Consider the following 26,759-nt stretch of genomic DNA (forward strand, 5'->3'; position numbering starts at 1 on the left):
GGTACACCTGAGTTAGTGATTGGATTGGAGGAAACTAAAATTGATAGAAATGTGTTTGTTTAAAAATATTTTAAAAAATTGATACTTTATAGCATGTACTGTACATTTTAGTTGTGAATGTTGAGACCTAAGCCAAGCCTTATTGAATAAAAAACTGGCTTTTAATCATTTTTGTACAGAAAGGTATCAATTAACCTTCAAAAGAGAAAGTATGAATGGGAATGAAATGAGTGATATTGCCAGCTGCACCATTAGGGTTTGGTACACTTACAACTGTAAAAAGTTTAAAGGGAAATCCAACCCAAATAGGCAACTACTCTAAAAAAAAGTAGAAAAATCAGAGAAGCAAACTGATGAAAGTTTTAATTAAATCTTACTAAATGTAAGAAAGTTATGATTTTTTGAAAGTTGTAATCAATATACGTATGGGCAATTCAAATCACCTGAAGCGGTATTGCCAACGTGATGTAGTGCCGGACTACTTTCCCATCTTTTCCAACATATAAAATGACTAAAATTTAAATTTTTCAAAGAAATCATGGCTCAGGAGGGTCTATTCTTTGTACAGGACCTATAATAATATGCTATCTATAATATATTTCGAGTGGCGCCCCAAGGGAGTAGGAACTTAAAAGAAAAATAGAAGGTAGTCATATTTGTGTACACAGCAAATGGGAGAGTTATCCACGTCCTACGTCACAATCCAAAGACCAAACTACCAATTTGAAATTTCAATATACTTTTAAGGATCTCCCAATTTAATCATTCATAACTTCCTTACTATTGATCCGATTCATTTCAGACTGTTGCCATTCTGTTACTGTTATTTTTCTGCTTTCATACAAATCAAATTATTACAAGGGTAGGATTGCCCTTTAAGTATCAGTTTGTATGATTCGGGACAATTATTTGTAAACATAAAGCGGCAGCGGGGGCCCCTTCTCCTTCAACTCATGTAATCCACATTAGTCTGTTGGACTCCTGTTCCAATAGGCTCGTTCACATGATAATTTATACTTCAGGGGGTGTTTCACAAAGATTCTAAGTCGAACTTAACTCTAACTTGGACTTAAAAATTATGGAAAGCCGTCAGCATCTTTGAAAATATTTTGTAAAAGTTATTTTAAAAGGCATAAAATGTTGATTCAAATCATTCATATTTTCTATCATCAAGGAGATTTCATGTTCTGGATTTGGAATTTATAAAAAAAGTCTAAAATACTTGAATTTCTGCTTTTGAATATATTTCCTTTTAAGACTCCAATGGCTGTCCATAATTTTTAAGTCCAACTTAGAGTTAAGTTCTACTTAGGATCTTTGTGAAACACCCCCCAGGTTATTTTAAGTTGTATTTGAAAATTTCACTTAGTATATTATAATATCTGGTTTATCTATAATTTCAATTCATTTTGATGTTGTCATTATTTTTTGTAATGTTATATTCTTCTTTACCGTTTACTTGTAATTCAATATTTTCACATGTTTCTTTAGTATCTCTTACCTTTCCTTCCTTTTCCTCTTTTCTCTTTCTCTTGCGCTTAGAAACATTAGTATTAAGCACTCTATAAATATAATGTATTATTACTGTTTACTCAAAGTTCTTCTTTGACGTTGGTTGTAACACAGTCCATGGAGCAAGATATATCTGCAAATATTCCCAACAATGTACTAGAGCAATCTGAATGTCAATGATCAGCTCTTTCTCAGAAGTCCAGTTTTGATCAGCTCGAGTTCGCCACATATTAAACCCGCTATTTCAACTATCCCCAATCGCAAATTAACCAGTTAATTTGTGACTTCATCAGCCCACAGTTGCAATTAGCGGGATATTTGGTTGAGAAAATATGCAGAGAAATCTTGGGTCTTGTTTCCAAAATATCCCGCTATTTGGGAAATAGCGGGCTAATTTGCGCTTGTCCGAGCTAAATGGTGTAGACGCAATTTCGAGCTTCGAGATAATATCCCAAGTCTGAAAATAGCGGGTTTATTTGGCAAACTGAATTGATTAAGACAGGCCTATCGATTGTTTTGGAGTATTTCCACATATTACGAAAATCAACTGTGTTGTCCCAATTAAGTGCCGTTTATTCCATCAAAGGGCAATCCAACCCTTGTTATAAGTTCGTTTGTAGGAAAGCAGAAAAATAAGATAAACAGAATGGCGAAAGTTTGAAATAGAGCATACCAAATAATAAGAAATCTAAGAATATGGTATCTGATTGTGGTAAAAAAATCTATATTGGAATCTCACAAATTGCTCTTTGTGTGAAAGTACCCCCAATGCAGTCTGATATGGGTGTGAACATTTTGGCAAGATTTCACATGGTTTTATCGGTTTGCTGGCAATCAACAAGCAGATCAACAGGATTTAACATATCTTCATCTGTTTTGAATCTGCAGTTCATTCACATTTGATAATGAACATGATATATTGTTTCATATATATGTGTCTTTTTATATCATGTGTAATAGTATCAGGACTATGGGATAAAAATGAAGGCCTACATATACATGTATATCAATTTGTGTGTGATATATTTTTAGATCATTTGGGGGTTGACTATTAAAGTTTGATGAACCTTTTCATTGTTTTTATAAATTTCAAGTTTCTTTTCAAATGTGTACATGTATACATAAAGACCATCAAATATATTTTAGAGTTGTAGAGTACAGAAGTAGTGTAGTGCCGGCATTGATTTTGTTATTATTAAACAGGATTCCAAGGTCTTTCTAGATTTCAAGCCCAAAGCAGATTCGATAGCCTTGTCCATCATGTGTTGAAGTGTGCAAACATAACAACATTACAATGTCGTTCAGTTTAACAAAATCATATGATTTCTGTCAACCATACACTACAGTATGTAAATGGCCCTTGGGTCATTTTCTTGAAAAATTTTCAACTCATGTTATATTGTAACCCACATATTTTGTACGAACGACTTTGCGCTTCTTGTTTCCATGAAAACATTTGCGCCCCAAAAAATGAATTGCCAAAGTATTCATACGTTGTAAAAAAGATATATTTCATCCTTTTTTGTTTTAGTCTAGATAAAGAATCGATTGTAAGATTTAAACCAACAAACATTGTATGAAAGTGTCACTGAACTCCAATGAGGATAGGTTTTACAGCCTCATTTTTTAACACTCGCAATCCAATTTCGCAATTCAACACTCGCTGTTCACCATCAACCTTATTATTGTTTCTGCTTACGAGTTAATGAAGAATTTCTCTTTTCTTCTTCTCATTACAGTATGCTATGGAAGAATATCAATATCATCAAGCGAGCCAAGAGCAGGAACGCTAACTCCAATGTCAATAAAAAGTAAGAAAACTAAGTGTTCTCTTTCCTTACAATGTAATATATGCCATACTAATCAGTTGCATAGAACTATTTTGATTTTTTTTATGGACGCGTCTTTGATTGCAGGTGTGTTTTATGTTGTTTTTTGAAAATTATTTTCCACACTTTATGTACGCATAATGAGTTCTGGTAGTGACAGAAAATAAATTCTTGCAGAATAAAGAAAATAGTACACTGTATGTCAACAACTTTTTTGGTTCAAGTTGGGTATGAAATTTGTAATGGCTGAGTAATTAGCAAAAGAGTGTTTGACAATGAATCCTTAATATCTATCTTTGTCATAAATAAAGCGCAACATCATACACTATACGCCCATCTACCTGAAGGATATTAATACCAACGCCTGTACTATCAAAAACTGTCAAATTCATTATAAAAAATCAAATCTGCTTGAGTATAAACCACTTGTCCATAAAGACGTTTTTTGTTTCCTGTAAACATGTGTTAAAAGTAAACCTGTCTATAAAAACCGCTTGCCTATAAATGCCATTCTGTGTTACCTTGGGGTGGTCTTTCTGTGCAGAGTTGACTTTAAAGATAGAGACCATTTATGGTCATGCGATTGCATTGTGAAAGAAACGTTGTGGAATCGATCAGAAAAGGTTAATCATCTAGCATATAAGTATTGGTGTGTACTGCAAGGTTCTGGAATCATCAAACTGATAAGAAATTTGGCCCAGTCTTGGTAAGGTTACAAGCACTGTACACGGATTGATGTATATGGGACTACGCACACGTGCACGACACATGCGTTATATCTATCAGGTCCAAATAGATATAATAATTTACCAAATATATCAATTAGTAGCCGGTTTCTCGGCAAAATTTGTATGATCATGTATTAGTCTAAACATATTCTTTCACATGATTGGTCATGAGCTTCCATTTCATTTTTTGAGAGAGGGGCGTTTTCTAAGCTGGTCTTTACCTTTAATGTGTTGTTGTCTTGTCTGTCCTTCCATCAGTAACAGGAAACCACCCCCTCAGAATTTGGGACCCCCAGAGCCTCCTCAAAGGGACTATCGAACAGGTAAGAAAAGATTCTGTGTCTCAAGATTTACCATCTTTGGTTATCCAACCATGGTGATCTAATACATGTTCATAACGATAATAACAATAATGATAGTCACACCTGTCATAGTGGCCACCTCTCTTTAAAGGCCGCCTGTCTATAGTGGCCATGCATTTTGTCTCCCTGGAAACAGAAATGTGTGTTGTTGAACCTGTCTAGAAAGGCCACCTGTTTACAGTGGCCTCTTTTTCTGTTTCCCTTGAGTGGATTGGTTTGACTGTATTATCATTGAACACACACATGTCCACCACCTCATCGTGGCACTCCTTGCCCCTCCTTCATTATTTCCCCAGTCATAGCCTAGTGGCCAAAGATGTAGTGCTCTAGCATGTCGGGTACCCATTTACATTTGGTTGACAATGGCAAATGGGCATGAATGTCTTGCCAAAGGATGTAAGTGCCAGGTTGGGATTTGAACCCTTGATCCTTGGATTGAGAGTCAAGTGAATGAAAGTCAATGAAGGTATCATGATACCTTCATGTTCCTGTGGCTTATGGTTCAGGCTTGATTCTTCCGGGCTTTATTTGGTCCAGGGCCTGGGTATACATTGGAACTCTTGAAGTACCTTACACAAATAATGTACATTGAGCTACAAATATTATGCTCTTGTGTTCTTATACATGTAAGTCATCTACACATCATACAACATTTTCAAATTTCTTAAGAATACACATCAATACGGTTTGACATCTACTCATATATGAAATACAGTTATTTAAATGTTCATTGCTTGCATGTAGTCGGGGCTTGCATGAGGAGTGAATATTGAATACTTTGTGATTGTCAAATCAACATTTTATTGAACTATTCCCTGAAGTATCAGTAATGTATTTTTCCAAGAAGGAATCAGGGTTAGTTTGCACTAGTTCCTGTACTTGCTCCTTATTTCCTTCATGGCAGTATCCTGTTTCCCATTCTTCCTTTACTCAGCCTTATTGCGTAACTATATCAAACAAATGTCAACATAAGGTCATTTATTGGTGTTTCCTTAAATTCCATGATATATTTTAAAAGTGTAGACGTGTTATTATGTTGACATTACAGATGTATTTTAGGCCCACAATCAAATTATCTGACTGAAATAAACTTGTATAGATTCTGCTCTTCTTTTTCTGAGAATTAATGAATAGAATATAATAGCATGGAATGTGTTTTTTGCACAATTTATGTTCCAAACTATCATTAAAATAAATTATGTTATTGATATGAATTCAAGTATTAAAATGAGTAAGATTCTGCTGTCTTATTTTTCTGAGAATTAAGGTGTGTAAAATATAATGTATTTCTGCTCAAATTCAATTTCTAAAGTATCATAAATAACTACATGAAGTTCCCTTCACCTGCTTCAGTCAACTAAAGGAGCAAATGTTAGGCTGCCACCGTCAACTTTTGTCACATGTACAATATATATGGTCAATTCCAAGCATTTTCCCGAGAATTTTTAGTTTTTATAAAATATTAAAGACATGTTGATAACATTCTACATATTAGTGATATGATATATTAACCAATACTGAGGAGGTACTTCAAATTCCAAGCATTTTCCAGAGAATTTTTAGTTTTTGATAAAATATTAAAGACATGTTGATAACATTCTACAAATTAGTGATATGATATATTAACCAATACTGAGGAGGTACTTCAAATTCCAAGCATTTTCCAGAGAATTTTTAGTTTTTGATAAAATATTAAAGACATGTTGATAACATTCTACAAATTAGTGATATGATATATTAACCAATATTGAGGAGGTACTTCAAATTCCAAGCATTTTCCAGAGAATTTTTAGTTTTTGATAAAATATTAAAGACATGTTGATAACATTCTACAAATTAGTGATATGATATATTAACCAATACTGAGGAGGTACTTCAAATTCCAAGCATTTTCCAGAGAATTTTTAGTTTTTATAAAATATTAAAGACATGTTGATAACATTCTACAAATTAGTGATATGATATATTAACCAATACTGAGGAGGTACTTTAAATTCCAAGCATTTTCCAGAGAATTTTTAGTTTTTATAAAATATTAAAGACATGTTGATAACATTCTACAAATTAGTGATATGATATATTAACCAATACTGAGGAGGTACTTCAAATTCCAAGCATTTTCCGGAGAATTTTTAGTTTTTGATCAAATATTAAAGACATGTTGATAACATTCTACAAATTAGTGATATGATATATTAACCAATATTGAGGAGGTACTTCAAATTCCAAGCATTTTCCAGAGAATTTTTAGTTTTTGATAAAATATTAAAGACATGTCGATAACATTCTACAAATTAGTGATATGATATATTAACCAATACTGAGGAGGTACTTCAAATTCCAAGCATTTTCCAGAGAATTTTTAGTTTTTGATAAAATATTAAAGACATGTTGATAACATTCTACAAATTAGTGATATGATATATTAACCAATACTGAGGAGGTACTTCAAATTCCAAGCATTTTCCAGAGAATTTTTAGTTTTTATAAAATATTAAAGACATGTTGATAACATTCTACAAATTAGTGATATGATATATTAACCAAAACTGAGGAGGTACTTCAAATTCCAAGCATTTTCCAGAGAATTTTTAGTTTTTATAAAATATTAAAGACATGTTGATAACATTCTACAAATTAGTGATATGATATATTAACCAATAGGAGGTACTACCAATTCCAAGCATTTTCCATAGAATTTTTAGTTTTTGATAAAATATCAAAGGCATGTTGATAACATTCTACAAATTAGCGATTTGATATATTAACCGATAGGAAGTACTTTTAATTCCAAGCATTTTCCAGAGAATTTTTAGTTTTTGATAAAATATTAAAGACATGTTGATAACATTCTACAAATTAGTGATATGATATATTAACCAATAGGAGGTACTTACAAAACATTTGGGTTTCTTATCAATTATCAACCATTCAAATTTATAATGAATTGCCTAGATTAATTGTTGCTAGGTAGGACAAACATTATGGCTTGCCCTTCCTAGCAACACATAATGTATGCAATTTGCATTCTGACTATTGTTGTACAATAATTCATTACAGGTGAATGAAATAACTTGTGACAAGACAATTCACAAAGATTTGTGCATAGAATTTGATTACATAAAGAAAATGGTGTTGTACCACGGAGCAGTTGTCATAGGAAGTTGTGACGTTCAAACCTAGATGGATACACATGTGGAGAAACATGAAGCTAAAGGGCCCGTTCTTTTCGCTGCTTCCTTGACCCTCTCATCTTAATAACAGGATGAGCTATTTGACATGGGGTCAGCCATCACTGGACCAAGGAAGAATCTAATCTTCTTGTCCGACTGAATTTCCTCATCTTTGTTTTTAATAAGAAGCTTGCTGAATTCTAGATCAGTAGGGCAGTGTCTTTTAAAATGGCCCAAGTCAGTATTTGGGCGATTTAGGGCAATGTGTCCCATATGGCATGCATGATATGGCATTCATTTCATCCCCTTATTTCAAGTTTCTTTTGTGAAGTACTCTTTCTAGTATATACCTTTACTCCCCACTTTTCTTTTTCATCTCCACTAGTCCCCAATATATTTTTTATTTAAGTCCCATATATATATATATATACATGTAAATGTATATGTTTTGTGTGAATGTTTTAAATCTTTTATTTTTTTAATATACTAAAAGTGTTTATTGTTTTACCCTTACATAAATTTGACATTTCTCATGTAATACCCCCTCTTGAAACTTTGTTTAGTGTGATTGTTTTAAATCTTTTATTTTTTCACATACTAAAAGTGTTTATTATTTTACCCTTACATAAATTTGACATATCTCATTAAATACCCCCTTTGAAACTTTGTTTAGTTTAATTGTTTTAAATCTTTTATTTTTTCATATGCTAAAAGTGTTTATTGTTTTACCCTTACACAAATTTGACATATCTCGTTTAATACCCTCTTTTTGAAACTTTGTTTTATTTTGTTTCTATATTTGTTTTAAAAGATGATTATCCCCAAGAACAAGGTGAGACAATCTTCATTCTTCCATCTTTTTGTTTTCCATCTTTTTTCTTTCCATCTTTCCATCTTTCTATTCAGTCTGTTTCTAACATTGACAATTTGTCCACTAACCCAAATCTTTAATATGATTGACAATCCATTCTCATATTCCGGTTAAAGTGAATTTTATGTATTTTTTTTTCTAGTTACTTCTTGTGTTTGTTTTTCCAGCAAACTTTAGTGGTTATATTTGTTTATAAATTCATGAAATTTGTTGTAATTACTGATCATTACTGTAACCTTTCACTCATTTTAAGTCCTCTAGTTGACAAAGTATTTGAAGTAAGACAATATATGACATTGAACTGAATTATTACACATAAAACCAACTTGTGTTTGAAAAGTTATGATTTTGACATGGCAAAGTAAGTATTCCACCCAAGAATAATTCCACAATGAATATTTTCTACTTGCTTCATAAACTATCTTGTTCTTGCTTATTTATAAGCAACATAGATGATAGTAGTACTAAATCATTTGCTTATTTTAAAAGCTTTTTCATATTAATACTACATTGCCATCCTCAGTTAGGTTTTTCAGACATCATATTAATCTAGCACAGTCAGATCTATTAGGAATTAGTTTGACTTGTGCAAAATTCCACTTAGAAAGTGCAAATTACACATGTTTTGCATAGTTTGATAAATATTTAAAAAAAAAAAAAATCATTTGCCATATGTAGTGAAAATTCAACTTGTGCAACTCTGAGTTATGCAGGGTTAAGTGTATTAAATTACACGTTTTTTGCCCATATCACCTTCACACATGTGGATCTGTAAAATCTGATTTATTTAAACAAAATTTCTTTGAAACATAGGTAAGGTAATGTCATCACGAAACTAAATTCATCACGTTAAGAAAACTGTTTGTTGATTTTGTATAGTAATTCATATCACCATAATATGCACCCCAAATGCCGGTGAAACTTGGCCCAAATTTTGAATATGGGCCCTAGTTTCATCTTACTCCTGCTCTTAAAAATGGCACGATCCACTGATCTTCATGTCCGACATCTTTTTGTTGGTGCAATATCATATTAATTGTGTGCACCTTATCAGAATTCTCATTTTGGTAACTTTTTTTCAATATTTGAAGTTGGTGTTGAGGAAGAGACGTACGAAGTATTCCACGAAGGTAAGGGCAATGTTTTGACTGCCCCCTACCCCCCAGCACTGCATCAAGGCTTGTTTGTAGATAGATATAGAATATAGATAGAGCCCCCCCCCCCCCACAAAACTATACTATACTCGCCCCTTGTAATACCCCTACCCCTCCCACTCCTGGACGTTAAATGTCATTTTTCTGAAGGTTTGTAATTCCGACAATGACGTAACTGCAGTATGTCTTTTTTTTCGTTGCTATTCTTTCCATCCCATTTTCTGAAATATTTTCATTTAGATTTTCAAGTTTATGAACCCTATTTTCATTCCCCCCCCCCCCAAGAATTATAAGGCTTATGTAATTTTTTCAGAATTATGAATCCTTTTTCATTCTCAGAATCAAAAACCTTAAGAATCATGAACCTCTTGGTGATGCATCAAATGTTTGGAAATATTAATCCCCAATTTTATTTTTAAGAATAACAAACACCTGGAACTGAAAATTTGTGTTTTGGAATTATGAACCTTCAGAAAAAACAGGTAACCTCCTCCCTCCCCCCCCCCCCCCCCCCCACCGAATGGAGAAGAACCATAGTCATCCATTCAAGCTTTTCAGTAGAATAGTTGAGTGTAGATGGTGGCAGGCAACTAATGAAAACAGCTGCTGTTTAATCGATCAACCAACAAAATATGTATTGTTTGAAAATATGATTTTACTCTTGTCTTGTCGTGAAGGATTGATCCAGGCTTAGATCTGGGGTGTTTCACAAAACTTGTCATCAGTGACAAATGAAAGTTTTTGTTATAAGCTACTGAAATCCTTGCTTCTGATTGGTTATCAGCAGAATTGTCACTAATATTTGTCATTTGTCATTGAAAAAAGGCTTTGTGAAACAGGTCCCAGTTCAGAGCCAGAGGGGCTTTAACCCTGTGCTGAAGTGTATGAGTTAAAGCCCTTTTAGCTATAAACAGACTAAGACGTTTGGTCCGAGAATGACTATTTATTCTTTTTGAAAGAGAAACATAATTCATGCAGTTTTACATTGGTTCCCGAAAAAGATCGTAATGCCTAATTTCATTATAAAATGGGAAATGAAACTCATAGTATGGTTTTAAAACTTTCACTTCTGGAAGAAGTTTATAAACTTAGTGGCATGCTTATGGTCGGTAAAATAAAATCATCATGAAAGACTGTTTACCCTTTAAAAACCTTTTTTTACCTTTTTTGTTGCTGGCTTTGCATGTATTTTTGCTACATATTTGGATGCTTCTTGGTTGGTAGATACGTGTACCAAAGTATCACAGTTTATTGAATATAAAGGAATAGCACGCTTGATAGAAATGTATCATTGTATGTACCTAATTTGTACTTGTGTATAAATCTTTTTATATAAAGTTCTAACACCAACATCTAAGTAAATAAACTATGTAAGTACCTGTATTAACACAATTTTACTCACAAAGAAATGTATACATTTATTTTGCACTTGTATAGATTATTTTTCCTAGAGTGAAACAAGATGAAAGGTTTGGAGCAGCTATACCTCTTAATTTGTATTAGTTCTTTTACTTATACATTTTTAAGAGTAACCCTCAAAGATAAGCTTGAGTTCTGGTAATGATAGAAAATAAATTATCACAGAATCCAACGAAACTTACACTGAATGTAATATGTGAAAATGAGAGTTGAGGTTTTTATTGAAGAAGATTTCCAGCAAGATGTTGTGAGTTTGTTTTGCAGGATAAACAATCCAGAATTAATCATGGCAATTTTCTCTCGAAATATGATTCCCATACCAGAGCTCAAGATTAGCTTTAAGAGTATACCTTGAAGTTGATGGACAAAATCAGCTGTTAGGAGCAGAAGGGCTTTAACCCAATATTTTTTGCAGAGTTAACACCCTACTGGTCCCACACTGATTAATCAAATTGTAGAAAATAGACTTTTTTTGTATCAATGAACAACTTCCATACATAATTTCAACCAATTATTATTTTACAAAGCACATGCACTTTTAAATTGTAATAAGTGGGTACATGCTCACATGATTGCAAAAAACTCTCAAAAGCCTTGCCGATCACCTTTTGAAATGTGCTTACATTACAATGACATATTATGTATTAACTGAACATGATTTCCATGGGACCTACAGTAAGGTATTGACATTCTTGTTGAGTTTATTTTCTGGGAAGTCTTTTCGATCGTGTTGGGGGTAGTTTCTGCGATAGGAGAATGCACTGTTCTTCAGATGAAACGTGGAATAAGACCCTAATGGGGTCAAATATCTGGGGGTGTTTCACAAAGACTAAGATCAACTTTAAGTTGGACTTAACTATGGCAGGCCATTCATGCCACTGGTTGCTCTCTCCATTGGTCTCTCAATTGTGATCTTCAGAAAATATTTTGTCTCCAATAATGAACTATCAAAAGATGTATATGCTGTAGATTTGTGACCACGATTGGTACGTCCCTTGAGAAACCAATGCTGGTAAATGATGAGAGAAAATAATGGCATGAACAGCCTGCCATAGTTAAGTCCAACTTAAAGTCGATCTTAGTCTTTGTGAAACACCCCCTGGTGATGAATACTAACTAAACCACTACCTACTCCTCTCTCAGATGAAAGTGCACAACACATAGAGGAAGAATATGAAGGTGAGAGCCGATTCTCGTGTCAATCAGAAACTTTGCGCTTATTACAGCTTCGCATGAAAATATAGACTTTCCTCATTTACACCTTCACCGAATATCTCTTTGATTTGGGGTGATGGTACGCGCTTTTGGCTGTAAATACACTGTTTATGTTTAATAGCAGAGTTTGTGGGTATAATTTTTCTGATACTCAAGGGCAAATGAATAATATTTGTGGAGATGCCTGCAAATGTACACACACATGTACATTCTATCACCATGGGGGCCTCAGGGTTAAATATGCTTTTGGTTATTAAAGCTTTTACTGCTGTATTTATTATGCCTTTAAAATCCCAACTGCACTACTTATACTTGTGCCCTCTATATAGCAAACAATGCCTAATCGGTGCCTGTGGGTCCCCCATGATCCTCTTTTTCTTATGATAATTGAGAGCCAATTTGATGAGATACCACCTCTCAGTGACCTTGCAGGGAGGTCTAATCCCCCTGGCCAAACTAGTACAGACAGGCTTTAAGGTGTGTGATTGTTGTTCTTGTTGTATCTAACTTCAACTTCAACCCCCCCCCCCACTCACACACCAAATGGTGAGGATGAGAAAAAGACGAGGCAACATTCAAAGAATATCATATGACTCTCCCCATGCCCCCCTTCCCATTTCTTTGGCCATGTTCTCTTGCATTAAATTCCCAAGGTGTATGAGGTCTCCCCCATCCATGATACCAGTGGCTGAACCCATGCTCTGCTACAGTGGTCAGACAGATTGATACATATCCTAAAAACTTAAAGGTATAGACCAGTTTTGGAAACGCCCCCCCCCCCCCCCCCCCCGCAAAAATGAAATGGAAGCTCTCATTACCAATCATGTGAAAGAATATGTTTTGACTAATACGTGATGATACAAATTTTGCCGGGAAACCGCCTACTAATTGATATTTTTGGTAAATCATTATATTTCAATTATTATTGTAGTCCCCTATACATCTTTCTGTGTACAGTGCTTGTAACTTTACCAAGATTGGGCCAAATTTCTTATCATTTTCATGATTCCAGAACCTTGCAGCTAGTACACACCAATACTTATATGCTAGATGATCAACCCTTTCTGATCGATTCCACAACGTTTCTTTCACAATGCAATCGCATGACCAAAAATGGTATTAATCTTTAAAATATACATGGACATTGCATACTTGATTATGTCAAGGACGTAGATAATTTCACTTTTGATATGGAAATGTGAAATCAGCCAAAGATATGAAATTAGTGCAAATTCAAAATATTTTTAAAGTTCCATTTCATTTAAAAATCATCTTTTACATACATTATTTTCCTCACAGTGAATATAACGGGCTCTTATTGAAAACTGACTGTAAGAGCTTCAAACTATACACTATCAACTTTCAATGTAACAATCTACAGCTTCTAACTTGTACTTAGTTGACAGATGAATAACGTGTCACATTTTTAATGATTTTTTTCTGTGGCGTGCTATATGTCAGTGTTTAGTCAAATAATTTCAATCTTTGAATAACATCTGTAGTGACTGTTGAAAATATTGTGTCATTGCGTAGTGTGCATTAGCTTCTATTAACATCAAATATCAATGGCCCTTTCGGCTTTCAAGGCTTTGCATTAGATTGTGATGGTGAAGTACAGGTATTATGCATTTAAATGTTGTGCTTGATTTGAGCCTTTCAGGCCCATTTTTTGTTGTTGGAAAGCCCTTGTCGATATCACGGTAAACCTCTTTAAAAAAAAACACTGCACCACCGCTTCAAAATATCACATACATGTATATGTTATGCGCTTCATAACTCTGTATCTTCAATATGGCACAAACTGATGAGGAGGTTTTGTATTTTACTCCTCAAACTATTGGTTTTTTAGGGGTTAAATTTTTTTTTTTTATACCTTATTGAGTCTGTATAGAACTTTCCTAGACATTTTCTCTGATACTCATTGTTATGAAACTCACGGACCATACATACGATTTCCACATGCCCTCTGTACAAACTATGTTCACCTAAAGGTCTTTGCTTTTCTCAGGTCCCAAACTATATATGGCCTCTCTTCCTGCTACCTTCAAAAAAACTGTTCAGCATTTAAAGGGATCCGGTAACTTTGTCTTAGATCCTTCAAAAAAATCCTTGATTTAGCTCATGCTGCAATGATAATTATAAACCTTTAGGTCAGTCAGGAACCCAATGGCTTTTACAAGCCGATTGTCTGTCTGATTATCAAGATATTTATGATTGAAAAATCGAAATCAAATTTTGTGTTTGCCAAATGGTTTTCATAACACTACAGTCTATATGGGAAAACGAGTATGGAAAAACCGGCCACTCAAAGGTTTTTACTTTTTTGAGGCACTTCTTTGATCATTTTGAAGCGAATTTTTGTTTCAGGCTTCAATATAACACCATATCCCAGACACTGATGTCACGTAGGGCCGTGCATCTCAGATTTAACATTGGTAGATAATCCCTTTAATGCTTTTGAAGCCTGTATAAAGAATTCAGTACTGATAAACACATGCCCTCTTTAATAATTGAAGTATTGCAATGGGGTTATTTATGTGTTTGCTTTTCTTTCTCCTCATTCCTTTTTAATTTCACCCGACAATTTTTGCAGTGGCCCTTCATATACTCTAGTCTACTATTTTCTAATTCTTTTCTAGTCACTCGACTTTTTTCTATCTTGTATTTTTTCCTGCTTTGTATTTATGTAATTTATATATTGTAAATGCTTTGCTTTGTATTGTTTTGTTGTTTGATTTCACTGTATACTTTGTATACATGTACTTGAATGATGTACATTCTTTTTTTATGAAGTGAAAGATTATATATTTGAATTTGAATTTCTAGCATTTTATAGTATGTGTAAGCCAACAGAACATGGCAAACATGTATGTATGTGCATTCATGATTGGTAGTTTCTTTTGCACTTTTAATTACTTTTATTAGAGCTTCAAGCTTAACTTGCGCATTTCTTTTTAACCATTGCTTACTGGAACCGGCTGGTCCCAGTGTTAAGCCTATGGAAAGTTGATGATTCAGTAGTCGGCGAGTTAATTATTTGGTAGACTTTCCAATTTACAAAACTGAAGATGAAAGTTAAGAAAATGTTCATGGGGCAAAGTGACCCATAAGCTTACTGTTTCATCCTCTTACACCTTCATACCGGGCCAGAATAGGAAATATAACGAAGAGTTTGGAATGACTGTAGCAGAACAGAAGTCGCCCTAAAATAATGCAGTGTTTTTAAAAGTGAAATTTGTCAAAATAATGTTTAAATTTCACAGATAGGACATTCGTGACATATTCATAATTCCTGCAAAATTCTACAAAATTTGATGTTGGCTGCAAAAGGGAGACACTACCTTTAAAGGAGGTGGGGGACGTGCAGGGTAACCCCCCTCATTTGTTGATCAAGCCCCCCACCTGTCCCCTATATCATTGACCTTGTGTTGATATGGACAGAATCATCAAGCCCTACAGAGCGTAAAGCACTTCCTCTCTGCTGTAATCGTTAAAGTCTCTGGGCTTTGGGTAGTATACATGTATATAAGGGTGCGTTCAAGCGACACTTTTTCACCCTAGAAACACGGCTTTCAAAGACGTTTAGTTTAAAACACGGTTGTGGTCAAGCGATTTTTGGTCGGTCGTGAAAAATAAACGTGTTTAAAAACGCAAACATGAAACGCTGAAAAAGATGCGTTTTGCGGTCGCTAAAATTCGCTTGAAAGAACAGAGATCTCAATCATGATTCCATGACGTCATTATCCTCGCCTGCTTCCGGTGTGACCGACAGTCGACCGTAAAACCACAGACTGAAAGCACGCGGCAAAGTTGACCTACACTTTCTGGGTCAAACTGCACAGTGTGATGAGCAGTGGCTGGGCTTGAAATGAGCGAGAATCAGCGTTGATGAAAAATCACTTGAACGCTTTACCGCAGTAACAATGTTTTTTAACGGTGTTTTGATTTGTGATTCATGTTAGTTAGTTACCTTCAAAAAAATCGCTTGAACGCACCCTAACTCTCCACTCCGGCATGTAGAAGTCACTTCAGGTAGAGTCTCTCGCTGGCTGCGGGGAGCCCAGGATATTAAATCTTCTTACACCTCTCATTTCCGTTTTACTTGTACCAGTTTCCTCTGCAGTCCATCGCTAATCTGCGGTATGTGTGGATGACATATTTGCCTGTCAATCATCACTTAGATTTGACCCCTTCCTCGCCCCCTGACTTCTCCCACCTTCTTCCACCCCTCCTACCCCATCGTCTCTAACCCCCTTCCACCCCACCCCTCCCCCTCCTACCCCACCCCTCCTACCTACCCCCTCCTACCCCAACCCTCCTACCCGACCTCCTCCTACCCCACCCCTCCTACCCACCCCCTCCTTCCCCACCCCTCCTACCCACCCCTCTTACCCACCCCTCCTACCCCACCCCTCCTACCCCACCCCTCCTACCCCACCCCTCCTACCCACCCCTCCTACCCCACCCCTCCTACCCACCCCCTCCTACCCACCCCCTCCTACCCCACCCCTCCTACCCACCCCTCCTACCCCACCCCTCCTACCCACCCCTCCTACCCCACCCCTCCTACCCACCCCCTCCTACCCCACCCCTCCTACCCACCCCCTCCTACCCCACCCCTCCTACCCACCCCTCCTACCCACCCCTCCTATTCCACCCCTCCTACCCCACCCCCTCCTACCCCACCCCCTCCTACCCACCCCTCCTACCCACCCCCTCCTACCCACCCCTCCTACCCCACCCCTCCTACCCCACCCCTCCTACCCACCCTTCGTACCCACCCCTCCTACCAACCCCCTCCTACCCCACCCCTCCTACCCGATCCCCCTACCTCACCCCTCCTACCCCCTACCCACCCCTCCTACCCCACCCCTCCTGCCCACCCCTCCTACCCCACCCCTCCTACCCCACCCCTCCTACCCCACCCCTTGTGTAGTTATTTTGTAAATCAGATGCCAATCCTGCACTTTTACTTGTAATTTTGTTTGAAGCAAACCCACTTCATGCCACATGTCAATGGAAAGTGTTTTGTTCATTACCCTTCAGTAAGATACACCCCTTTCCCCTGCTGGGTGGGGGGGGGGGGAGGCTTGATAGAAAGTTATTTTGAAAGAAAGGAAGTATGAAATTGTGCAGTAGTGAATAGTTAAAAAGATTCTAGGACAACTATTACTGGGAGGGCTAGCTATCACCCTGTAGACATATTTACTTCCTGGAAAACACCCCCCCCCCCCCCTCCCCAGCTCTGAAGGTGACTCGGAAAGAAAACTACCTCCGTTTCTCTAAGTAGTTATTTCGGGAGCATTTAAATACATAACGTTGTGAGAGGCTTATTGTTTTGGTTGTTAAAAGTCTAGGGATTGTCATTGTTATATGGTGTTAGAAAAATCATTAGTTATGTTATTTCTAATAGTTGTACAGATTTTTAAACAGCTCAAACAACAGTTTGCACCTCTGTCTTAAAAACTTCAAATTAGTCATTGGATGTCTTAATCTGGCAGAAATTAATATGTATACAAAAGCAGCATCCAGCTGACTATACTATCTGACCATGACCATGACCTAACTTTCTTTTAAAGAGGTCAGTTGTTTTTTTAAGGTAAATTTTTAAAGGCTGGGGTCACAGTTGCCAAAGGTTCAATGTCATACCTTGCGATTGTGCACAAGGTGCTTGGCATGACACCAGTCTAAAAATAGTTCTGAGGCCATCATAGGCTCCCCTGAGTGTTACTCATCACAGGTACCCCCGAAGACGGTATGGGGTTCAGATCGATTGCATCATTGTAATTCCATTGTTAAGTGCTAGCTGACCCACTTTTGGTACACCCGAGAATCATCAGATTCCTGTGCATGGATGTATAATATGAAATTCTCTCAAATACCAAAAATAGGGTGACATAATAATAATGATAATAATAATAATAATAATAATCTTTTAAAGTCCACTCCAAATTTTATTAAGTTAAACCGAAAATGGAAATTCTTTTTTGCCCAATTGATCGTGAGCCCGGCAGCCACTGAGCAGCACCAGATCGATGTTACTCTATCCTCTATTGTTGAACGCCAAACAAGGTAGCAGCAACTCCCGTCTTTTAACGTCTTTTGGTATGACGCGTCCGGTGTTTGAACCCACGACCTCCCGGTTGTGAGGCGGACGCTCTACTGACTGAGCCATCCATTCCTATTTTGGAGGAGTGATTCCTATTTTTTGGTCTTCAAGCTATTATTTCGAACCCTAGCTTCTTTTTTTCTGAAACATTTTGTGTGAAAATAATACAAAATAGAGTGTATTCCTAATCTTGCCATGAGAGATAACAAATTTTTTTCAGTCGAAAGTTGGCAGGTATCAGGTGAAGAGTATTTTTAGGGCCCTTGCTCATTCGTAATTCACCACAGTGCATTATGTTTAAAGTTTATGTTGGCCTGGAAACAGCTTTTGAGCTCAGTATAGATTCTTTAGCTAGTTTTAGAACAATGGTTACTGTAATATATATATATATATATATATATATATATATATATATATATATATATATATAATGAATAGTAGGTGAAATCATATTGTGACAGGGAACCTAGTGTTTGCTTAAGGTTTGCTTACTATAGCACCAAGTGATTTTTTACACATTGTATATTGAAAGAAAAGGCAGCCAATATTTGTTATTATTAATCATGTCTTGTACCTCAATTTTCCTTAGTACATCCTCATGTTTTTAATTACTTTTAATATTGAACACAGGGAGAAAAAACACTAATTTGTCCTTATACTCAATCATTTTGCAAGGACTGTGCACATACATCCATTGTCTTAGCATTTGGGTATTTAAACATGTATTCACTTTTTTACGCATGCGCACTCCCGACCCATGTGATATGGAGAAACACTTCACGGTCATCTGAGTACTATTTCACAAACTTGAGAAATGTTTTGAAATTGAATGGTCATCTAGGAACTTTTGCCCAAAGCCCCAAAGCAATAGATATTGCTACATTAATTTTTCAGGTTGGTACAAAATCTTCATACAAATAGTAATGATGGATATTTGTCTTATTTCTCGATATGATTTTTTTCTAGATACGGAAGACGATAATATAGATTGTTTCACAGATGATGAAGAAGAAGTAGAAGTAAGTTTTTATTTCATTATTCATTTCATCAGTATTTACTGCGTGCCCAGCAGAACACCAAACATGTGCATGGAAAGCAAATGTACTGAGCTAGAAATATGATAATCCTACATTTGCTCTGGCGACAATTGCTCCAGGCTTTATTTTGTCCTTGGATATGAGTTTTCAAGTTTTAGTCCTCATGGATGCATAACCACCCACTGAAGTTGAATTGCTTGGAAAATTACGACAAATGTCAAGGCACATTTCCAAGTTGATTTATGAAGCATAAGAATGCCATTTTAAGATTATGCTTGCATCGTTTGAAGCTTATTATAGACCAGTTTTGGAAACGCCCCCCTCTCAAAAAATAAAATTGAAGCTCTTAAATTATCAGTCATGTCAAAGAATAGGTTTTGGCTAATACGTGATGATACAAATTTTGCTGGGAAACTGCCTACTAATTGATATATTTGGTAAATTATCATATTTTTCCGGACTGGATAGATATCGCGTAGTCCCATATACATCTTTTTGTGTACAGTGCTTGTATCTTTACCTAGACTGGGCCAAATTTTCATTTTGATGATTCCAGAGCCTTGCAATACACACCAATACTTATATGCTAGATGATCAACCTTTTCTGATCGATTCCACAATGTTTCTTTCACAATGTAATCGCATGACCAGAACTGGTCTATACCTTTAAGCATCTAAAGTTTTCAAAAGGAACATTCATTAATTTTGTTCTCCTTCATTTCAGAGTGATAATGGAGAGTACTTAGATCCGACCGAGGATATCCCTAGAGGTCCACCACAGGTTCCTTCTAGACCTACCGATCTTAACGGTGAGTACCTAGAACTGAATCTAAGGTAGCTTTATAGTTAAATGTAGCAGCAGGAAAAGACGCCTTTGGAATGCAAAAAAGGCATAAACGTTGGTGATGTTTAATAATTCAAATTTCTTCTTTTGAAATAGCTCAGTGAAAGTCTAGGTAAATAAAGGTTAACCGAGGTCATGAATTTACCAGCTCCCCAAATCATTACTACATGTAAGTGCCTAGAAATAACCTTTACCTATACATGTATGTTCTAGACCTATTCTCACCTCAATGATGAGTACCATGGAACTAACCCAAAATGCCTTTGGTGTCTTCTAGACCTACCCCAACTCAAATGGAGCATTTAGACTGTCAAATACCTCATTAAAAATATTATTTAAAAAGAAATAAAAATAAAATCAAAATTTATTTGTTTTTGTTGGCTCTGCCGTTTACACTCGGGCTGAAACATCACCGACTGAATTAAAGCTCAGTGATGTTTGGGCGTGTTTCGGTTGGTAATGGGCATGTGCGGTCTTCCCGACCTTTGACCCTGGCCCTGGCCCTGCCCCTGCCATTAAATTGGTAACAATCGTGAAGTGCTGAATGTCATGTGCCAAATATTGTGATTTTTCAGCTGCTACCAAACATCACATAGACATTAAAACAAATCACACTCCGGCTTGGAATGTTACTGGCTAGGCATCTTTTGCGGTTTAGCGTAGTTGCTTAGCAAACTTCACCCAAAGATCGCGGTCAGGCCCCTGTTTGGCATCGTTTGGCATGTTTGGTTGCAAGTGTAAATGGCCCTATAGATGAGTTCTTATACTCTGATCCTAATCTTTACTGTACATGTAGAGAACATGAGCTATGCTGGCTCCAAACAGACAATATGCATCTTTCCAATAATGACTACATTTTATATTAATGGAAGAGCCTGGACTGCATTAATTATGTGCTGGCTTGTAATCATTTGCCAAACATGCCAATTTTGTAATTCTCACCCTTATTGCATTATCATCAGACAGCGTCTGCCAACGCCTTGTGTGTCTCATCCTAAACATGTCCACTTAAAGGGAATTATATCCCACCGCTGACATCAATTAATATCTGGGGGTACTTTTATCAGGGCGATAGTGATTGCCTATTGACTGTTGACTGTTTCTATGTGCGTTTCTATGTTACATGTATGTTTGTATTATACACTTTGTACTTTGTGACCTTGCCAAATACAGCACACCAGGATTGAAAAGCTATTGTTCTCTGATTTATAATTAAACATTAAAAAATAGATAGGCAGAGATCATGAAAGCTGAAATGTATTAGCTGGGAATCAAAGCCTTTGGAGAAAGTTGGCCTGAATAAAAATAAGACAGATTAGTTAACGTTTAAGAGAAATCAGATGAATAAGAAATGTTTTTAAAGTTGAGATCACTATTCATCTCAATTCGATTCAATTCAATAAGGGTTTATTCAAAATGACGTTCTTGCAGCCGAAGCTGAATTGCATGGTCATTTACAAGATAAAATACATCATAATGGTTAAAAAAAAAAAGCATTGTACACGTAAGCATCAAATAAATGACATATTACGGGAGCAATATGTCACATGAAAAGCATTGCTCTTGAAATGCCTTCATATTCCAAATAATAACAAATAAAGTTTGTTTGCCTCTTTGCACCAAATTGGCACAAAATAAACTTAGGTGCCACTTGTATGAGGAGTCCTGTTAACTCTTATTTGTGTGTAGTAATGCCTTTCCACTCTATGTGATTTTCCAGCAAGATTTACAGATTAAAATTCTCACCATACACAACCATTCCCCAGTTATGTTGGACAGTTTTATTTAACAATAGAATTACATAACCCATCCTCAACTTTGCCTCTATAAAATAATAATCAAGGAATGTGGCAGAATTCTTGTCTCTTTAAAATGTCAATTCATTTATAGCAGTATTAATGAAGAAGAATTTTTGCTTCTTATTTAGGGAAAATGTTGAGATATTTACCTTCCCTTTTTATAGAGGAAGAACAGATCACTAAATATATATCTTTGGGATCAATTAACATTTACTTAATGATAACCAAACAGAGAAATCACTGCTAGCTTTGGACTTTACCTGTAATTATACTCGGTCATCTATAGATATAAATTATTTTTAGAGATCGATATTGTTTGGGAATCAGGAAAAGCAAGCTATCTTCAAAAGTCATAGTGCATTTATACAAAGGAGTGTATAGGGAAGTAGTCTTTTATTTATTTTATTCTTCTAAAAGATAATATGAGGTAGTTTTAGGAAATCACCTCCTTTCATTAAAAGCGGGACAGCACGGCCCAACTCATTGTTGCAACTTCTGTGTGGATTTGCCAGATCAGCTTTCCCCTTGATATATTATATTACTGCCATGCCATGATCATGTGTATACATAATTTTAAGTTTGCCGGTAAATAAGTCATTTGCAATTCCTTCCCTGAATCGAACCTTGGCAGTGTTGAGACGAAAAGAATAAGGCAGAATGCAAGGTAATTGCCATGTTTTATGATGTTTAGGACGGATCTTCGTCCACACTGTTTAGAGGGGCAGAGCTGTGAAGATGCAGTTTGGAATTTACTGGGTTATTGTATAGAAAAGAATTTGTCTTTCCTCGTTTTTAGTACAGTGGTATAAAGATCAGTGCTGGTTTACTAACAGTATGTCGACTATAGGTAAGAGATTTAATTAAACATTTTGTTTAGAGGAGAAGAATCTCCTTGTGAGTCTGCTGAGAGCCAGAAGGGCATTAAATCATATAATTTTAAATAGCCCAGATTTTTTGCTGTTCTTGCTCTTAGCAAAGGATATTGACGAATGCGACTCATGATGACTTCATTTATTTCAAAGTAATAATTCATCTTTTAATGGCTTTGTTTTGCTATCCTCAGCATCTTGGGGACAGCCAGCAAGAGCAAATCCCCTTACTGAGTTGGTGAGTATGATTTAAAAAAACATTTTACAATATCGGGGGGGGGGGGGGGGGGGTGTTTTACAAAGATCCTAAGTTGAACTTATCTCTAAGTTGGACTTATCAATTATTGAAGGCCGTTAGCATTTTTGAAAATATTTTTTAAAGTTATTTTAAAAGGCATAAAATGTTGATTCAAATCAATTGTATTTTGTATTATCATGTTAGATTTCATGTTCTTGATGTGGAATTTATGAAGAGTCTAAAATACTTAAATTTTTCTTTTTAATATATGTACAAATGGCTCTCCATAATGTTTAAAGGTAAGTCCAACTTAGAGTGAAGTTCGACTTAGGATCTTTGTGAAACACCCCCTAGTACAAAAATGTGACATGTATTCATTACGTCAATGGAATACATCGGTAACATTCAGGAGTTCTTGCTGTGCAGTATTCACACGTTCCTGTTGGGCTTTTTGTGTGTTCATTTCCATATTTTGTGACAGCAAAAAAACAAACATATATGGGATGTACCAGTGTTCATATGAGCAAGTTGCTCTCTATATTATTATTATTATTATTATTATTATTATTATTAGGCATTTAGCTACGCTATTCATAGTACACTATATCACAGCGCTTACAATAATAACCACAAATCATAACATAACATAACATTGAACAAAAAACAAAAAAAACAAAAAAAAATAGCGAATCAAGTAGGAAATAAATAGGTTTTAAGGAGTTTCTTAAAAACATCCACTGATGCAGCAGCTTTGATACTGGAGGGAAGTTTATTCCACTCCTTAGCTGCTGCAACAGTGAATGTGCGATCTCCTGCCTTACTACGAGCCACATGAAATGTCAGTCGAAATGGGTCTGCATTGGAGCGAAGGTTTGTACGTACAGTACAAGTATGTGGATGGGAAGGAATAAGCTTAAACTAAATGAGGAAAAGACAGAGTTTTTGGTAATCGGCTCCAAACACAACTTGGGAAACATTAATGATGTTAATCTTACATTCGGAACCACCCAGATTGCACCATCTACATCGGTCAAGAACCTTGGTGTCATTTTTGATTGCAATATGTCCATGTCTAACCAAATAGACCAGCTTTGTAAATTTGTACGATATCAGTTGAAGAATGTATCACAGATTAGGAAGTATGTATCTGAAGATGCATGTCATCATGTGATTCGCAGCCATGTTCTTTCCCGGTTGGATTATTGTAACGGGTTGCTTACAGAAGTCCCTCAAACATATATAAGAAGACTTCAAAGTTTACAGAACTGGGCGGCTCGTATTATTTTTCGTTTAGACCGTCGTCACGATGCCATGCCTCTACTAACATCCCTTCATTGGTTGCCAATCAAACAGAGGATTGTTTTTAAGATTCTTTTATTTGTATACAAATTTTTTCATGATCAGGCACCAGAGTATTTTAGTGACTGTCTTGAGTTCAGGTAATTGGTAAATCAATAATGATAAATCAAAATCGATTTTAGCAACTGTCCACCAAAAAAAGTATATTCTATTCTCAATTGCATTAACTCCATCACATAGATCACTTGAAGATTCTTATTACTCTTTAATAGCAGGTAGAGTAAGGGTGAGTCATTCCAGCTTGAGATAAAATAACCCCCCCCCCCTACAGGCGTATACAAGAGACATGTTAGACCCCACTATACATTTTCTTCAAAAGTGTTTGCCACATGTCATATATTTGTAATCTTGAACATTCAGTGTAAGTTGCATTGGATTCTGTGAGAATTTATTTTCTATATTTACAAGAACTCAAGTTTATCTTTGACTGCATGAGGGCCCCCTAAGACATGTCAAGAATAAATGCTGTACTCGATTCCTGGCAGAGATTCTAAGGATTGAGAGGTATCTGGAGGTTGTGCTTAGAAAAATAAAGAACCTTGGATCTGTCAAAAATTGTGATATTTGCACCAATTGTTTTCCGACAAGGTTGTTGAAGTTATCGGCCGGAAAGGGATCGTTAGGAGAGAATGTATTTTGTACAAAGGCAATGTCATTGCGATCTAGCCCATTATTAGTGTGTGTATTGTTTTAAGAGCTAGGATAATGTCTCTTATAAGACGTGATACCAATCGGAGAAGCAGGAGGGATAATATGTATTGCTCCAAAGTGTTTTATCACACTCTGATGGGATGTGCGCTTGAGGTGCAGGAAAAGCGAAAGAGGGCAAATCATCGGGTAATTATTTAACAAGTTGAATAAAGCTTTCATTTGTTTGGTTTAATACAGTGTTTGACTTAAGTGTACAATGTACCTGTACATGTATATAACTATGTTTTTGATGCCTGATCCATACTGTTTTTAGTCTGTAAAATTATAATAGATTGATATTGTAACTGTGTTTATAGTCTGCGAAATGATAACATTAAAATTGGCTGAATCAGTAACATCTCTGTGATGTATAGTGCCGGACTACTTTCCTATTTGTTCCAACACTTAAATGAGTAAATGTCATATTTTTCCAAAATATATGACTTGGGAGAGTCTTTTATTTGTATAGGACCTATGATATATAGGGGTACATGACAAACAGGATAGTTGCCTGTGACTACATCACAATCTACTAATAAAATATAGTTACAGTGATCTTACATTTCGGACATTCTATCATAACTCTCTTCATATTAGTCCAATGTATTTCAAACTTTTACCATTCTGTTTCTGTTGTTTTTCTGCCTTAATTCATTATCGTTTCCTGTTTTCACAAAGTGAGGGTAGTTAGGAAAATCTGCACGCAAATTGTATGCGATTTTCCTCACTACTGGCACTTCGTGAAAATAGGGACGAAATACACTTATAATTAAGGGTTGGATTGCCCTTTAAAGCATGCATTGTGCATGTGTTGCAAGCATGTATTGTCAAAGAGATTTAGCTTGTATTTGTCGAGTGAATGTGAATGTGTGCATGCTTTCCTATCAGAGTTTGAATGCTTACAGGTAGTTGTGTTCCCATAGCACACCAAACAATAGGTACTTTTAGATTTGCACGAAGGCAATGGGGATTGCTACGATCGACGTCCTTTTAATGCACTATCTTGAATGGACATCGCACGTATCAGTCCATGCAAATCTAAAAGTCGCTATTGACCCCTCATCTTGTACCTGTATTAATACAAATTAAGTTTACAAGGTACCTTTAAACCTTGTGGCACTAAGAGATGCGTCCAGAACGCCAAAGGGGTAATTGTTGGTGACGTTCGTGAATTAGAACAATTTCTTAACATATCCGAATGAGAATGTAGCTTATATTAAGCCTGATGAAGATTAGTACATTTTTTTACTAGAATCATATCCTAAAGATTCACATTTGGTTCACATCTTGCACAAAGAAGATGAAAGACTAAAAGCATGGCTGATCGTCAATGAAACGGAGTTAGGTCTTTTGTCAACTCTGTTTGTTGAAATGACAGACAGCCAGTGAAAAGCGAATTTGTTTAATCGAATTATGGAAATGCAAGCATCATTTTTAGTAAACAAACAGAACTTTGTTATTCCTGGCTGTTTTTTCCTGATTGAGGTGTCATATAAAAGGGCAGAAAATGAACTTTCTTGAAATGTGATTTTTCTCTTTGAAATTCAGATA

At 35.9% G+C, this 26,759-nt stretch overlaps 1 protein-coding gene across 6 annotated transcripts in view; it reads left to right on the forward strand.

The window, feature by feature from the left end:
- The window catches only part of LOC575645, a 72,648-nt gene that overhangs the window by 40,525 nt on the left and 5,364 nt on the right, over window positions 1-26,759 (forward strand). For 3 of the 6 annotated variants that reach the window (XM_030985502.1, XM_030985503.1, XM_030985507.1), the window contains exons 4-11: window positions 3,252-3,323; window positions 4,328-4,392; window positions 8,416-8,436; window positions 9,567-9,605; window positions 12,192-12,227; window positions 19,339-19,391; window positions 20,134-20,218; window positions 23,116-23,159. In XM_030985502.1, the coding sequence (XP_030841362.1) occupies window positions 3,252-3,323; window positions 4,328-4,392; window positions 8,416-8,436; window positions 9,567-9,605; window positions 12,192-12,227; window positions 19,339-19,391; window positions 20,134-20,218; window positions 23,116-23,159 (415 nt within the window). The remainder of the gene's footprint in view (window positions 1-3,251; window positions 3,324-4,327; window positions 4,393-8,415; window positions 8,437-9,566; window positions 9,606-12,191; window positions 12,228-19,338; window positions 19,392-20,133; window positions 20,219-23,115; window positions 23,160-26,759) is intronic. The other 3 variants (XM_030985504.1, XM_030985505.1, XM_030985506.1) reach the window with 3 other exon arrangements.

This window comes from Strongylocentrotus purpuratus, unplaced genomic scaffold (assembly GCF_000002235.5).
Source record: "Strongylocentrotus purpuratus isolate Spur 01 unplaced genomic scaffold, Spur_5.0 spur5_scaffold_15, whole genome shotgun sequence".
NCBI lineage: Eukaryota > Metazoa > Echinodermata > Echinoidea > Camarodonta > Strongylocentrotidae > Strongylocentrotus > Strongylocentrotus purpuratus.